This window comes from Solanum tuberosum, unplaced genomic scaffold (genome assembly GCF_000226075.1).
Source record: "Solanum tuberosum cultivar DM 1-3 516 R44 unplaced genomic scaffold, SolTub_3.0 scf00260, whole genome shotgun sequence".
Lineage (NCBI taxonomy): Eukaryota > Viridiplantae > Streptophyta > Magnoliopsida > Solanales > Solanaceae > Solanum > Solanum tuberosum.
In genome coordinates, this window is record NW_006239188.1 from 888,222 (window position 1) to 903,467 (window position 15,246).

General features: G+C 33.1%; 2 protein-coding genes across 2 annotated transcripts; both read right to left on the reverse strand.

The window, feature by feature from the left end:
- Window positions 1–3,043: 3,043 nt before the first annotated feature.
- On the reverse strand, window positions 3,044–9,791 carry LOC102583447 (alpha/beta hydrolase domain-containing protein 17B-like). Its single transcript, XM_006357998.2, has 5 exons — window positions 9,322–9,791; window positions 7,968–8,004; window positions 6,240–6,476; window positions 6,098–6,145; window positions 3,044–3,781 (listed from the first exon to the last, which is right to left on the reverse strand). The coding sequence occupies exons 1-5, from the start codon at window positions 9,624–9,626 to the stop codon at window positions 3,383–3,385; spliced, it is 1,026 nt and encodes a 341-aa protein (XP_006358060.1). The 5' UTR covers window positions 9,627–9,791; the 3' UTR covers window positions 3,044–3,382.
- A 3,132-nt stretch (window positions 9,792–12,923) lies between these two features.
- LOC102583776 (GPI-anchored protein LORELEI-like) lies at window positions 12,924–14,061 on the reverse strand. The gene is made up of 2 exons (XM_006357999.2): window positions 13,957–14,061; window positions 12,924–13,415 (listed from the first exon to the last, which is right to left on the reverse strand). The coding sequence occupies exons 1-2, from the start codon at window positions 14,039–14,041 to the stop codon at window positions 13,072–13,074; spliced, it is 429 nt and encodes a 142-aa protein (XP_006358061.1). The 5' UTR covers window positions 14,042–14,061; the 3' UTR covers window positions 12,924–13,071.
- Window positions 14,062–15,246: the final 1,185 nt, after the last annotated feature.

Below are 15,246 nucleotides of genomic sequence, written 5' to 3' on the forward strand. Positions count from 1 at the left end.
TCCATTGGCTTTTCTATAACAACGGGATCATGTCGTTACATATAATTGATGCACAACATCAAGGATGAAGAGTATCCATGATAGAGTTGTCAAATAATTAAAAATGTCCCAAATAAGCATTCATCTTCTTGACATTGTGGCCATTATTAATGCCACTTAATCCTTCATGAGACATGTTCTTTTATGATCATCAAATGTTGTATCCAATAAATGTCCATTCACATCATTCTTAATTACAATCAATTTTCTTGTGCCTCAACTTTATGAACAATATATACCTAGCCAAATTTGCATGTCCTTTTCATTATATTTCCTAACATCGGGAGCAAAGCTATTTGGTGTAAAATTTAGAGGTGTTAAAGATGATTATCTAACTTTCAATTTATTGCATTAAAGTCATAAAATTAATTTTCGAAACGAAAAGCTCTTCTTTATCACATGTAATGATATGATGATTTCCTTTCTTAGATATTAGCAAGGGGAGTCATGAATATCTAAATACTTTTATGTCTCAACTAAATTTCAAAATTGAGAAGATTTTCCTTCTTCTTATTCCATGTTGTGTTTTATGTTTATCTAATTTTATTTGAACTCGTATGAAATAATATGATTCTTTGTTTTATTTTATTTGTGTTTCAAATGAACTTATTAGCATATATATGCATGTGTTTGTATAACTGTTTGAGACTTGTTAACATGATAAAGATTGAAATCCAAGGACTTGGTAGTGCTTTGGAACATATGAAATAATACTAAAGAAACAACTTTTTGTTGCTCTTTACAAGTAACTTTTCTTTCTAACAACTTAAACTCAAGACATTTAATTAAGGATGAAAAGATTTCCTCTAAAATTAATGTCATTCTATAATTTTCATCTTTTATTTCGTTCTATTTTAAAATTTTAAAATAATTTCTTTACTATTTTAAACTTGAAAAATATTAATATACAAAGAAAAAAAAAGTGTATTAAAAGCATTAAAAAATTTCATATATTTATATCGAAAATTATAACAGAATACATACTTGTAGCTCAACTAAAACACACTAAATAGAACATGAAAGAAAACATATCCCAAAATTCTAAAATGATATCAATTTAAAGTTTCATCATCATTGGTTCACATATAATTGATAATAACTTGGGGTGATATTCCCTTACGAAGTGCTAGGTGCATTTTTCAAAGAAAAAGCCTAATTTTTCAACTTCTCTAAAGGATAATTCATAGTAGAGACGGTGGTCCTTAACCATGATGCTTCAAATGTTGTTATTTCATCTGCATTTAATTGGTCAATCGATTTCCACTTACTTCTTTGACCATTTTCTTCCATTTGACTAAGCTGAATTAGTGTTTGAGCACATTCAATTTCTTCTATGTGCTCAAGTCTTTTCTCCATAGCAACTAGGTGATTGTTGAGTTGATTCACCTTATTTCGTGGTTGATCTGCATCTAGGCGAGTGTTTTCACTTAATTGTGAATTTGGGGATTTTTTATTTTCCTCTAGTCTTCTTGCTCTCCATCACTAAAATTATAAGAAATGAGAATAAGAAAAAATATCAAGAATTAATATGTTTCTCGAAGAAATGACACTTATGAGAACTAGAATACTGTGACATTATTTATATACATCAAGAATAAACTTACCAAATTCTATAATTGCAAGTAGGTAGAGAAATATATTATTTTAAGCTAAAAAAGGAAAATATTTTATTTAACATATTTAATAAAGTACCAATTGTGGCTAGATAGTGTGTGGATATAGTTTGAAGAAAGACCAACTATGCATCCAGATCTTTAAAATTTTGCAGTTAAAATAAAAAAATTGACTTGCATTATAAAACACAAATCGTGTAATTGCAAGTAGTTACAGAAATCTAACATTTTAATTTAAAATAGTAATTATTTAAATATATTATTATTAATTGTGATTAGATAGTGTAAATATAGTTTGAAAAACACCAACTAAGTATATGTTTCTTTTAAATTTCAAAGTCAAAATCAAATTGTTGACTTCCACTAACCATAAATAAATGTTTTAATGAATTAAAACGATGAGAATTCAAGCTTTCTACATGCATTAATATTAATCAAATGTAAAATTTAAATTTTAATTGAAAATTTCTTGATATTCTAATACTAAAATAAGTCGAAACTAATTAAAAGATTACCACATTGAGAAGAAACCTTATAAGTACATTAACTACAATGAGTATTTGAAGTTAACTTGAAATAAACAAATATTTAATGTAGTTACGCTATAACAAAAATAATTTTTAGCGGCAATAAATATGCAAATTAACAAAGAGTATTAAATTATTTACCAATTTTACTTAATTGTCATTAGAATCAATATCGTTATAAGCTTTAGAGACATTTAGAAAAAGGGTTAATTGCCACTAAAAAACATATTTAAGGACAATTAAGCTATTACCGTTAAAAATCATTTTAATGTAGTGTTACTAATTTTACTAAGCACTACTTTGAAATGCAATATTTACGTATTTCATCAATAAAACATTAAACAGATTATCAAAGGTAAATAACGATCGTCTCCGCTATTTTTTTGGTCATAATCGTCTAAAATACTAAATAAAAGATTATGCTACTATTTTTTATGATATCCGAGAATTTTTTGGGCTGGGAATCAAGGAGAAAATGTCTTGGTAAAGTTTCAGTTATGAATATATTGTCGACCATACTTATAAACGGGAGACTACATAAGCAACGTTAGAAAAAATCCTTACTTCTTTCGAGTCGAGAGTCTACGCAGAAACAACTTCAATAGGGGTATAATTTACGTTCGATCCAACTTTCCCCAGACTTCATTTGTATAATTACAATAGGTAAGACTCCACTTGTATAATTACAATAGGTATATTGTTATTTGATAGTTATACATCTGCAATAACGTTTGACATTTAAATCTTATTTGATTGTTATGCATAAAAATTGTTCAAAGAATCTCAATAGATATTCATCTTTCATTAATTAAACATTAAAAATAGCTAATACATTATTAATGAATCCATAACTAGTAAGGGAAATAATATTTTGTCTCTCTTGCCAATGTACTTTTATTAGAACTCATGATCACAGCCAAAAATTATAAGCTTTCTATATCAAAAAATGACAGTTGAATATTTGAGATTATATACAGGGCAAAATGGATGCAGAAATCACAACTTCACCTCTAAATGATACAGATAATGCAATTATTTACACCTATAATCACCCATTAGGGCGTCACGTTCCAAGAACAACGCCTCAATCCCAGCAAGTTGGAGTCAGCTATAAAAATCCACACTGTCCATTTCGCTCAATTTAAGCTCGTCTCAATCCAATGTTTTATAAATTAACAGGATTGCCCCTATACAAAGCTATTATTACCACACCAATCCCTTCCGTCTCCTAAACCTGTCAACACAACCTGTGCTCATCCGAGATTTCTCAGGTTTGTTCGACTTCTTTGCCTTATCAAGTCGACTATCCAAACTATTTCTTGAAATTTCTGGAAGGTCAGAATGCAGATTGAGTGTGTTTGAGGAGACACTTTCAGCTGGCTTCTTAGTGTCAGAGACTAAAGATGGTTTATGAGAACCATTTGTAGCAGTCTTTGATTTGCCAAGACCAAGAACAAACTTTTTTAGATGCTTGATGTAAACCGGGTAAAGTTCAAGATTGCAATGCCCGCCTCCATTTATCCATAATGGTTCATACTTCTCCTTGCACAGTTCATAGAGCTGTTTTCCGTGGGAGCAATCAACAACTTCATCCGCTGTTCCCTAAACATGGAAATGTTAATAATTGAGTAAAATGTTAAGAGGTAATAACTTGTACACTCAAAATTGTCTCATTCAGATGATTATTGGCTGTTATCAGGTCACTGATTAAAATGGCCACATGAAATTTAGTTTCTATCTTTGCTAAGAAAGAACATAACACCGAGATTACAAGTGTATTTAACATTCTGCAGAAGTGTTTCATTAGCTCAATGGTTTGCTAGAAAAGAAAATTGTTCCACTTGCTGCAGAAAGAAAAGTCAATTCATTCAATGTTTACATAATTCAAGAATCCATTGGATGGTCTAAGGGAAAATATAAAGTTACCCCTTGAACTTGTTCAGAAAATCATTACAAACTTCAACTTTACTAGCGCTCTATTCCCCTATTCTTCATCAAAGTGGAAGTAATACCCTTAGAGATGACGTGTCAGAGGAAGTGCTCACCTTTGAAATGGACGTGAAACAAAAGAAAATGTTAAAAAGTGTGCTAACCTGTACCATTGCCATTTTCTAATGGGATATTATCCAACTAATTACACTTAAGTTGAAAAAGCTTTTGCTCTTATTCTTTTACCATTTTGCACTGTACTTGTTTCTCCTTTCATATCAGTAGTAGTAGCATTACTCTTATAGTTTCTTATCCCACACTTCTTTTTCCTACCTGTTCTTTCTTGTGCTCCGGTTATTGCATTATTTAGTTGTTACTATTCTTGTTTTTTGAATGCTATGTAATGCTTTCCATATTATTTGTTATGTCCTCTTTACTTCTGTATTTCTGATCTTAAACTGCTTTGACATGCGTTACTTGAGCTGAGGATCCTTCGAAAACAATATCTCTACATCCACGAGGTAGGGGGTAAGGTCTCCGTACAGTCTACTCTACCCTTCCCAGACCCCACAATGAGGGATTACACTAGGTTTGTTGTTGTTATTCTTTTTCCATTCTCTTGCTCCTTTTTTCTCTCTCTCGTTGTTGCTTTCTTCATTCCCACTAGAACCTCCACCATCCTCCAACACCATTTCTTCCGTGACCTCCACCAACACCAGAGAAGACCTCTTTCCCAGTTTTCCATCTCCACCGGCACCATGGCCATCCCCGTTCCTAAACACGAAACCTATATACAACCACACTTCAAAAATAATTCTCTCAAATCTCCACCTTATCCCCTCATATAATATGCCAGAGACCACCAATCCCACCTACACCTCCTCAAAACCAGCCAACTTCACCTCTTTGGTCTAAAGTTCCAGAATACATCACATGTCATTCACAAAAAAATTAAAAAAGGCAGAGACAACCATAATAATCAACACTCAGAAACCGCCTTCATTTCTCAGCCTCATCATATTTACAGTACAATAAGATTATATGTGGTCGAAAAAATTCCAGTGAAGTTCTCCTCCTTTCAGTTCTATTTTTAACTTCTGGAGAGGGGTCTCTAGGAAAATGATGGCTGAATGGAGAAGATTCTTAGATGGAGAAGGGTGGAGATAATAAAAGGATGCCCAAGATTTTTTTCCCTGCCAAAGCTCGCTGGTGGTTCTTCGCTTGAACCCAAATTTGAAATTTAGCATTGGGTTTGAGAAAGGAAAATGGAAAACCCGTCTCTGAACGATCATTTCTTTTGGAATGGAGGATGAAGTGATAGGATGTGGGAAAGGAAGAAGATGGAACAGGAAGATTTTTTGAAAGAATGAGCATTTTAAAGCTTTCCGGATGTGGAACGCTACTTCACCTGTCCATCACACAACATGTAACTGGTTTTGGGTGTGACAGGGAGGTGGTAGTAGTTCCACTGTGACTAAGAATGGAGGGGTAAGGAGACACCCGTAAAGTTGGAGTATGTAAATGGATTTTCTGGACAAGTTCAGGGCATAACTTGCGTATTTTCGTAATGTTTGGTCACTCTGCATTATAGAGACATCATCAGAGCTAGCTGAATTCTGAAAAAAATCATTTCCTCTGGGATCTTCTTAACCAAATTCAGATCGAACTATTTTTCATAATATTTATACCTGGAAGAAATGAAAATAAGTATGACTTACCTAGAAAGTTAATCTAAACTTCCAGTGGCATGGAAAATATCAGTTGAAAAAAAGGAAACCCATGATCCATCAAATAGCAAGTCTCTAGAGAAGAAACTACAAGCATGGTCAAACAAGTAAAATGGTAGTCCCCGTACCTTCTCCTCCCCACATCCTACAAGGACTTCATACCGACTAAGGTTGAGACTAATTGAGGGCTCCGAGAGAAGGGGAGGAAGGAAAGTAAATTAGGGAATGGAAGAATTAAAAAGTTGAAAAGATGACAACTCACATGGATGACTAGAACAGGACAATTCACCAAGCTAATCTTTTCGACATTCTGAAATAAATTGGACAAAAAACATCAGTTTGTATAAGTGAAAATAGGGAGAGAAAAAATAATCAAACTATAACCAGTTAAGAGTGTAAATTACCTTATAAATGTCAAACCAATGTGTGTGTTTGAGAGGGTACAACACTCTTAGACCAGACAATATTGGACCATGTAAAACAACAGCTCTTAAATTGGGTGTGTGTGATGCAAGATCAACGGTTGGACCACTGCCAACAGATTGACCATACAGTATTAGCTGTTCATCTTTGACCTCGTACTGTTCCTTTAGGCATTTATATACTGCATCAATGTCCGCGTACGTATTACACTCAGATGTCTGGTTCAGAGAAGGATAGTTTTCATATTATGAGTAACAGCTGACAGCAATAAGGAGAATAAACCCATAAGACAACCTAAATACTGTCACAAAACATTCTCAGAAATAAAAGTTTTTCCGTTGATACTAGATATCGATTTTCGTATTTTTTATAAGGTCCTTAGATATTAATTCAAGACTCCAAAAAACAAGTCATTTACGATATTAAGACAGAAAAAGACAGAGAAATAAAGAAAGAGCCCAAACAACATCCTAATCACACTTTTAAATGCACAAACCAAATAGCTAGAGCTAGTGTATAAGGGAAGCAACAAAATGAAAAATAAAAAGACAATTTATGGGTAGATCCAAGAAAATGTTTTCTGGACATCCAATAACAACAACATATCCAATGTAATCCCACAAATTGGGTCTGGGGAGGGTAGGATGTATGCAAGCCTTACCCCTACCTTTGTGACGGTAGGGAGGTGTTGTTTCCCATAGACCCCCGGCTCAAAAGAGAAAATATCGAAGTACGGATGCAAGAAAATAATTTTCTGGACATCCATGATTTATTGACGTTAGCTCTTCCAGCAGTACTGGAAAGGCTAATCATAAGGCTATCACCTTAAGATGGTACTCTGTATTAACATACACCTAATAATATACTTACTGAACAATAACATATCAACTAAATAGTCTTTAGCTACCTTTCTCAAGAAAAACATATCAACTAAATTGTCATACATTATAAGAAATCAAGAGGTGATTACCCATTTTTGCAACATAAAACATACTATAGAGGCTCAACAACTCACACAAGAGACACAAAAACCAAAGAAGAAGGATCTCCTTGGCATATTTTATTCATGAACTTCACTTCAGTATTTCAAAATGAATTATTCAAGCTTATGCTAGTTGCATACAGGCAATTACACACAACTTCTTAAAATCGGTTACTGTTCTTGCTTAAAGGGAGGTTAATGGCTTAAGAAATCCTCACGATATTGGTTACTTAGAGCTAGGATATGTCTTCCTTATGAGAAGGGGAAATCAACCATTTTCATAAAACACAAAGTATCGCTAAAAATGCCAAGCTGCATTTGGCAGGGTCCTAGAGAATTCACTGGACCTAGAACAGAAGCTTGCTAAGTTATAAAAGGTGCTTTCAGCTTATGGTTACCATGCCAACAGAGAATCTAAGCTCATGGTTCAATGACATCTAATGTGGTTGCTCAAAACTAGTAGATGATAGAACGCTTGTGTAGAAAACATTGCTAATTTATACTTCTCACCAAAGCATTTTGTCTTATAAGATGGGAAATTCCCCTAGACTTGGATTTATAAGGCGGGTGAATGTTTTCCAGAAGGTTGCCTTTGTTGATTTACCCCTCCCCTCCACTTCCCCCAATCGAAATTAAAAAGGATAAAGCCACCATAGACATCATCATTTAAACAGACTTTCTGCTGTTATCAACCATGTAATACCATTTATGGTTATAGATATCTAACCTTTCCAGTCGACTGTCCATATCCAGAGTAATCATACCTAAAGAAGCACACGTGAGTAAGTCAGTGAAGTATAAGAAACCAAGGAAAATAGCAATCCTACTGTCTAGTTTGACAAATTTCTATACCAAAACTGAGAAGAAAGAAAAGAAGGATTTAGGCATAAAATTATGTGAAAATAAATGATTTGCATATTCATTAGACCTGCGGGACACTTCAATAAAAGTATGCTATAGAAAAAATATAATGCAGCACAGTCTTAAGCTACAACAAAAGAAAAACATTATCTTTATTCGTGTTCTCCCTCTACCAAACAAAAGAATTCTACTAAAGCAATTTTTAAATAAACTCCACCAACAGTAGTGTTACGAACTTCATAATCCAGCTCCTTGTAATAAAATATTCTCAGTTATTAATCTAAGTCCTTGATGAGTTTTATATGATATCCATTCCTTCCTTACAGTATGACTCTTGAAGGAAGATCCAAATTCATAGCAAAAGGGGAAAACTCGTATAGAAGAGCTTACAAAGGAAACATATATATGGATTTCCTTGCCAAGATACTTATCCTTTATAAATACAGGTAGGATATTGTATGTGCATCAAGTAAAGAAAAAAATATAGCACTATCAGTTGCTGCTATATAATTCTCCTATGCGTTCTTTCAAAGGCTCTTCTGTGGCATTCCCTCCATGTAGTCGACATAAGTGTTTGTGGAGTCCCCCAGAATTTTTTTTGAATATGCGTTGCATGAAAAGGCAGAAACATAATTCATGCATGTAAATGTTTTTCGATCATAAGAAGACTCTGAGGTGAACTCCTGCTGTTCCATTTTAAGTAAGGTTGCTCACTCGTAAAAGTCAAACTAAAATCTTTCAAATCACTATAACAGTGTGTGGTCATATCTTTAAAATCTAAAAGTTAGGATAAGAAAATTACATTTTACTAATGTGCCTTATTTATGCTCCATTAACTATTTAGGCTTAAATAGATAAGTCTTCATTATATGAATTCTATGGAAAGATTTCGTTATTCTTTGCTATGTCTGCTTTGCTTTTGTATGTTATTTTTTAAAATTGTTTTGTTATGAGTTACTTGAGCTGACTGTCTTTCAGAAAGAGTCTCTACCTCTTGAGATAGATGTAAGGTCCGTACATCCTACAATCCCCAAACCCACCTGATGGGATTAAACTGGATATGTTGCTATTGTTTTCAAAACAATATATTTCCTCTAAAAATGCCATAGCACACACTCAGGAGCAAGGGTTTAAATCAGATGACAAAAAGAGAAACAAAGATGAAAGCAAAATTGCATAATTTTGTTATAAGCAGTTCTACAGAGTAATGAGAATTTTACCCCATGAGATTGACCCGAAGACGGAGGCTTAACTCAACAAATAATTCGAACATTTGCCCCAAATCAGCAGCATTTCCATGAGAGTAAAGCATAGAGGCGGATGCCTTTGGATGCTTCACGTATACTGCGACGATTTCGTTTCCCCGGTGAGTCCGGAGCTTCAAAACGTCGACGTTTTCCCTCCGAGGTATCTCAGGTATGCATAATTTACCGCCACATGACTTGTCAGAAACAACCGTGTACGACGGAGGATTCGGTGGGAAAAAAGCGAATTTAGCGGCGATGGATGACGTCACACCGCCCATATTAATAACATATGATTCATAAATGGAAGTGTCCTTTTTCCTTCTGACGACGGTAACTTTATGAGTGGTGGCGGTGAGAGATGATGTGGTGGTGAACGGCGGCGCGTGAATGGGAAAGAGGAGCCGCGTTTAGAGAAAAGAAATGTTGATCCTTGGAATTTCATATTTCTGTTAATACTCTCTTTGGATGGTTGTTACTATCTTTCCAAAATAGTGTATGAAGTATTTTTCTCAGTTTTGTTTTAGTTGATCACTTTCTTTTATATACACATATTAAAAATTATAGATAAAAAAATAATTTTATTAATTCATTCATTTAACAAAATTTCTTGAAAATTTACAAACAAATATGAACATTTTTAAAAAGAATTAATTGCAACGGTAATATGGAAAAAAAATATTAATATTTTCTTAATTTAGTAAGGTTAATCAACTAATATGAGACAAGTAGTTTTATTAAGATGATCAACTAATATGGGACAAAGGAAGTAATTTATAATACTTTTTGTATAATTTTGGAATATCTGAATTTTAATTTTAAAAAATTAACTAAATTGATCAAATTGACTCTCGAAAAATAAAACGTGATTTGAAACAAAGGAAGTATTATATTATATTGTGTTGTGTATCATATTATATTTTTTTAATGAATATAACACTATACATACTAGGACACGACTTCCGATCTTGACTTAGACACGACCTCGACCCAGATCGGGATCGTGAGTCAATTCCCAGGTCAAAGTAGAGCCAAGGGAGTTGGGTTTGGGATTTTGAGTTGGCTTTGGGCTTGGGGGGCGAATCTAGGGTCAGGAGTCGAATCTTGGATTGAGGTCGAGAGTCAGGTCTTGAGTTGGGTCCCGAGTTAAGATTGGGTTCTAGGTTGGGTTCACGAGTTAAGTTCAAGAGTCAGGTTCGGGGTTGAGAGTTGAGTCCCTGGTCGTGATTGAAAAATGGGTCTTAGGTTAAGTGGGGAGTGGAGTCTTAGGTGTCATAGTATTTTCCTAATGATGCATAAATGCTCACTGGACAATATTTTCTACTTATTAACCAAACACCAAAAATGAAGTAACAAAACCACTTATTTTTGCTTGAAATTATTTTTTTGAAAAATAAGTGATTTTCTTACTTAGCTTTTTGTGTTTGGTTAGTAAGATTTTTTTTTATTATTCTAAGAGAATTTATGTATAATATGGACAAATACTATTATAGCGAACGTAGATTCCCACACTTTAACACAAACCTGGACCCTTGTCTCGACCAGAAACCCCATATAAACCTAACATTAACTCTAGACACAACTTTGACCCAACCTTGATTTGGGACTAGACCTCTAAACTTGACCCCGACCTAAAACTTGATCCTCAATCTAACCTTAGCCTAACACTAACTTAGGACCCAACAACCAACCTAATCACAATCCCCGACATGATGTTGACTTGTGTCCTAACCCCGTTCTTGATCCCAAATGAACATCGAAGACCTGACATTAAGTTACAACTAGACCTTGACCTCGAATAGGTGTCAAAATAGGTCAAATTTTAAGTGGGGGTTGGGGTTGAGATTAGGAGTCAGTGTCGGATCTCTAGTCGAGATTGTAAGCTTATCTCAAATTAGGGTTGGGTCCTAGGTCGGGGTCAACTCCCCAAGACAGGGTTATGGTCATCAAATCCCAGTTTAGAGTTGGGTTTGAGGTTGAGGTTGGATCTTAGGCTAAGGTTTTGGTTGGAGTAAGGTCTAGATAGAGGTCGCGACCAAATTTGGGGTTAGGATCGAGTCTTGGGTCGGGGTTAAGAGTTGGTTCCTAGTTAGAAGTTAGATCCTAAGTCGGGTCGAGATTTAGAGTCAGGTCTCCGATAATTGAGTTTCGGGAGTCGAGTTTAGGATCGAGGCTGAGAGTCTAGTCCTGATAAGGAGTTCAATCTTATGTCGGGATTGAGGTCGGGGTTCTAGTCCCTAGTAAGGGTTAGGAGTCAGGTCACGGGTTGGGAGTCTAGTCTCGAGTTGGGATCAGAATTGGAATTGGGTTCTAGTTTGGGCTTGGGGTCGACTTTCGAGTCCCGAGTTGGGGTTACGAGTCTTGTTTCAGGTCGCGGTGAAAAGTTGGGAGTCTAGTCCTAAGTTATGGTTGTGGTTGAGGTTAGGGTCGGGAGTTAGGCCTCGGGTCACGTGGTGAGGTTGCAAGAGAGTTATAAATTTGTTTTATTACTTTATGTAGGAAAATCATTTTCCTTAAATTGGAAGAATATTAGTTTATTTGAAAAATATTTTTCCGAATTTTTAAGTCATCCAAACCAGAGAAAATTGGAAATTCTTTCCATCCAAACATTCCCTAAAATTTAAGGTTCAAATGCTCATGGATCACGACTAATCATCATGGATGTCTGCTGTCTTAAAAATATAGTTGCTTCTTAGAGTTTCCAAATAATTTTGGGGCCAAAAGAGTCCTTAGTTTATATGTTTTAAGTTTTTTTGGAGGGCACATTTATATTACAAACTTCATGAACCTATTAATAAATATTATTTGATGAAAACTCTTATTCCTATAATAAAAATAGTTCTTCTTTTCTTGGAAAAAAATACAATTTACATTGAGAGACATTGGTCAAACGGTGAAATCACCGATTCAAGTACAGAATAACAATGTTTTTGAATGTTGCTTGTTGTTTGACTTAGAGGGTGTTTGGATCGACTTAAAAATTGGTCAAACATACTTTTAAGTCAGTTTTTGACTTCTAAACTGTTTTCACAAATATAAAAATAACTTAAAATAAGTCAAAAAATGACTTAAATAAGTTAGGAAGTGTTTGACAATGTTAAAAATAACTTAAAATAAGTTTAAAATGATTTAAAATAATTAGTTAAAAATCAAAAGTAGGTCTCCCCTAGTTTTTTATTTTTTAACTTAAAAGTAATTTAAGCTTGACTTTTTATTTTTGACTTAAAAACTATTTTTTAAAGTCAATCCAAACGGGCTCTTAGTCAAATCCCAAAGATAAAATTATTATTTATAGGCTCCAACTATTTTCAAGAAATATCTCGACATAACTATAAGCCAAACAAAATTTAATTTTGGATCGCTAATATCATGATCATCAATATTCTAATAATTTGATGATATTTCAATTCGAATAGTTGAATGATATTATTAAGTTTATTCTAACAATCGCAACACTCACCATTTAAAACAAACTATTATAATTATTGTGATATTTTTCGGTATCGGTTATTTTCTCGACACAATCACATGAAACATCCCAAAAATATAAGCTCTCATCATCATCAATACTAATTAAATTCATATCACAAAATGCAATACTAAAATTTTTCAACCATACATCATGTTTAATAAAAATGAATGACAAAGGCTATTACAAACCAATATCATAAAAAAAAAAATTAATCAATCCAAGCATTTTTCTCATGCCTAGCTAATTAAAAAAACTTAATGTCTACCCTTGTTACCCTTTGGCTTATCACAAGGCAATCCCTCTTTATCTCCTTTGCAAATTTGTGCAAAAAGATTATTTGGATAACCTCCTTGTTTATTCAAGACGTAAAATAAGTCAGTTGAGCACCCGTTATCGACATTATTAATAAGTTCCGCGTACTTGCAAGCTATCTGCGTGAATCCGTTACAACACACAAGTGGGTTGTAATAAGGTCCTTTGCATGTTCCGATGAGAGGTGACAAGTCTTCCTTTTCGAATTCAACGGGGCAATCGTTCTTCACATAGAACTTTTCAAGAAGGCCACGACCTCCTAGCATGTGAGCATTTAGTGCATCATCTGCATGCATACGAAGAAGTCAAAGAGAGGTTACATAAAATAGAATGTTGAATTATGCCATAAATAATGTAATTTTATGTTTAAGGGAGGTTTAGATGAATCTCATCGATCGGTCTTACCTTATGTGAACCTAGTAACTTCTATTGATCAAATAATGTATTTGTCATAAGAATTCATAAAATATTTATAGATAATTAATTGTGAATTTAGTTATTATTTTATGTTAATATATAAACTTTAAAATCTGAACCCGTTTCTGATGGAGTCTAGTGGGAAATAACACAAAAAAAAGGAATATTGAACGAAATAATAATGGAGGATCACTGTTAGTTGTGGACTATGATGGAGTAGTAAGTACCCTCTCTATCCTTAATCAAAGTCTTGAATCTGAACCTATGAAATGGAGTCCCTCTAGTAGGGATCGAAGAGTGTTACCCTAAAGTGAGACTCCCAAAGGCTTAAATCTAAATTAATCAGCCTCATAATGGATATGACATCGAGAACAAGAGCATAAATAAAATAAAATGAGAGGAATAATTACATGAGATGTGGTTTGGGGAAGAGGATGCCAATCCAATTGCAAGGAAGAAGAAAAATAAGAAGAAGCATGATCTTTCAAATGCCATTGTAGCTTTTCTTCTTCTTATTTTCTTCTTCTTATTTTGATACACTTTTTTTTCTTTTGAATATTTTCACAATTTTTCTTCTTTATTTATTAGGCAGAGAAAGACAGAAAGACTTGGAGAAAGAAAGGCTGAAAATGAACTAGTTTTTTTGTCCATTGATTTGTTCCTTATTATAGGCCCTTAATTTCTCTAGTTTCAACTAATCCAAACACTATTTCCCCAAATTATATAAATTTCTTAAAGTTATTTTCTATAACCTAAATCAAACATAAAATCTATCATGGTAATTCATGCAAATCTCTTTTACCAAATATCTAAAAGTATGGTAGTATTTCCCCAAACGACCCTTAATGCAATCTAAGGATAAAAGGGCAAGTTACATATTTGTAGTTATACTAGATAAAAAGGTGTTCGTGCCAGTACAGACCCAATATATGTCATTCATTCCATCCCAATTTATGTGATACAAATAAAATTTAGAAAATCAATCAAATTTTTAATGTCTTTTAAATATTTAAATTGTTTTTATAGTACTTTTTACATATTTTTCACGTAATATATGTAACTCCACATGTTTCAATTCAAGTGATACAAAAGAAATTTTGAGAGAGTCAATCAATTTTTTTATAAATATTTTAAGCAACTAATTATTGTGATTTATAATTTTTTTAAAATATAATATATATATATATATATATAATTGGAAAAAATAATAACACCTTGAAAAATGTTTTTTATGATACTATAGTAATTAGATCTAATAGTAATACCTATCTTACATTTTTAAAATATTAAAATTTGTAATAAAAATCAACATAACTGATTTCATAAGCGGTAAATATATTTAATTAATTTAATTACAAAATTACAATTAGTGATATTACTTATTATACTTATTATACATAGTTATTATTTCTTGAACGATTTGTTGTTCCTTTATTATTAGTTTAAAACTTGATTAGTTGTAACTTTTTTAAATCAATGTAAAAAAAAATACCTTAACTATTTAATTTGATTAGTTGCAGCTCAATTTAACTACTGATACATTTGAAAGCCAAGAAAAAGTACAAATCCATCACTTAAAAATAAAGGGCCCACTTTTGTGAAAGAGTTGCTAGTTAAGTGTGTGCCATAGAAATACTAAGCAGAAGCATACTTTCAGGCTTCAGTTTCAGCCATTACAAAATTAATTATAGATAAAAAAA

Coding starts and splice junctions, on each gene's coding strand:
- LOC102583776 (XM_006357999.2), bottom strand. CDS start 14,041: ATGGCATTTGAAAGATCATGCTTCTTCTTATTTTTCTTCTTCCTTGCA. Junction 13,416..13,956: donor TTCCCCAAACCACATCTCAT/GTAATTATTCCT, acceptor GTATGCATGCAG/ATGATGCACTAAATGCTCAC.
- LOC102583447 (XM_006357998.2), bottom strand. CDS start 9,626: ATGGGCGGTGTGACGTCATCCATCGCCGCTAAATTCGCTTTTTTCCCA. Junction 8,005..9,321: donor CTTCGGGTCAATCTCATGGG/GTAAAATTCTCA, acceptor GTGCTTCTTTAG/GTATGATTACTCTGGATATG. Junction 3,782..6,097: donor GTCCTGTTCTAGTCATCCAT/GTGAGTTGTCAT, acceptor TTCCATGTTTAG/GGAACAGCGGATGAAGTTGT.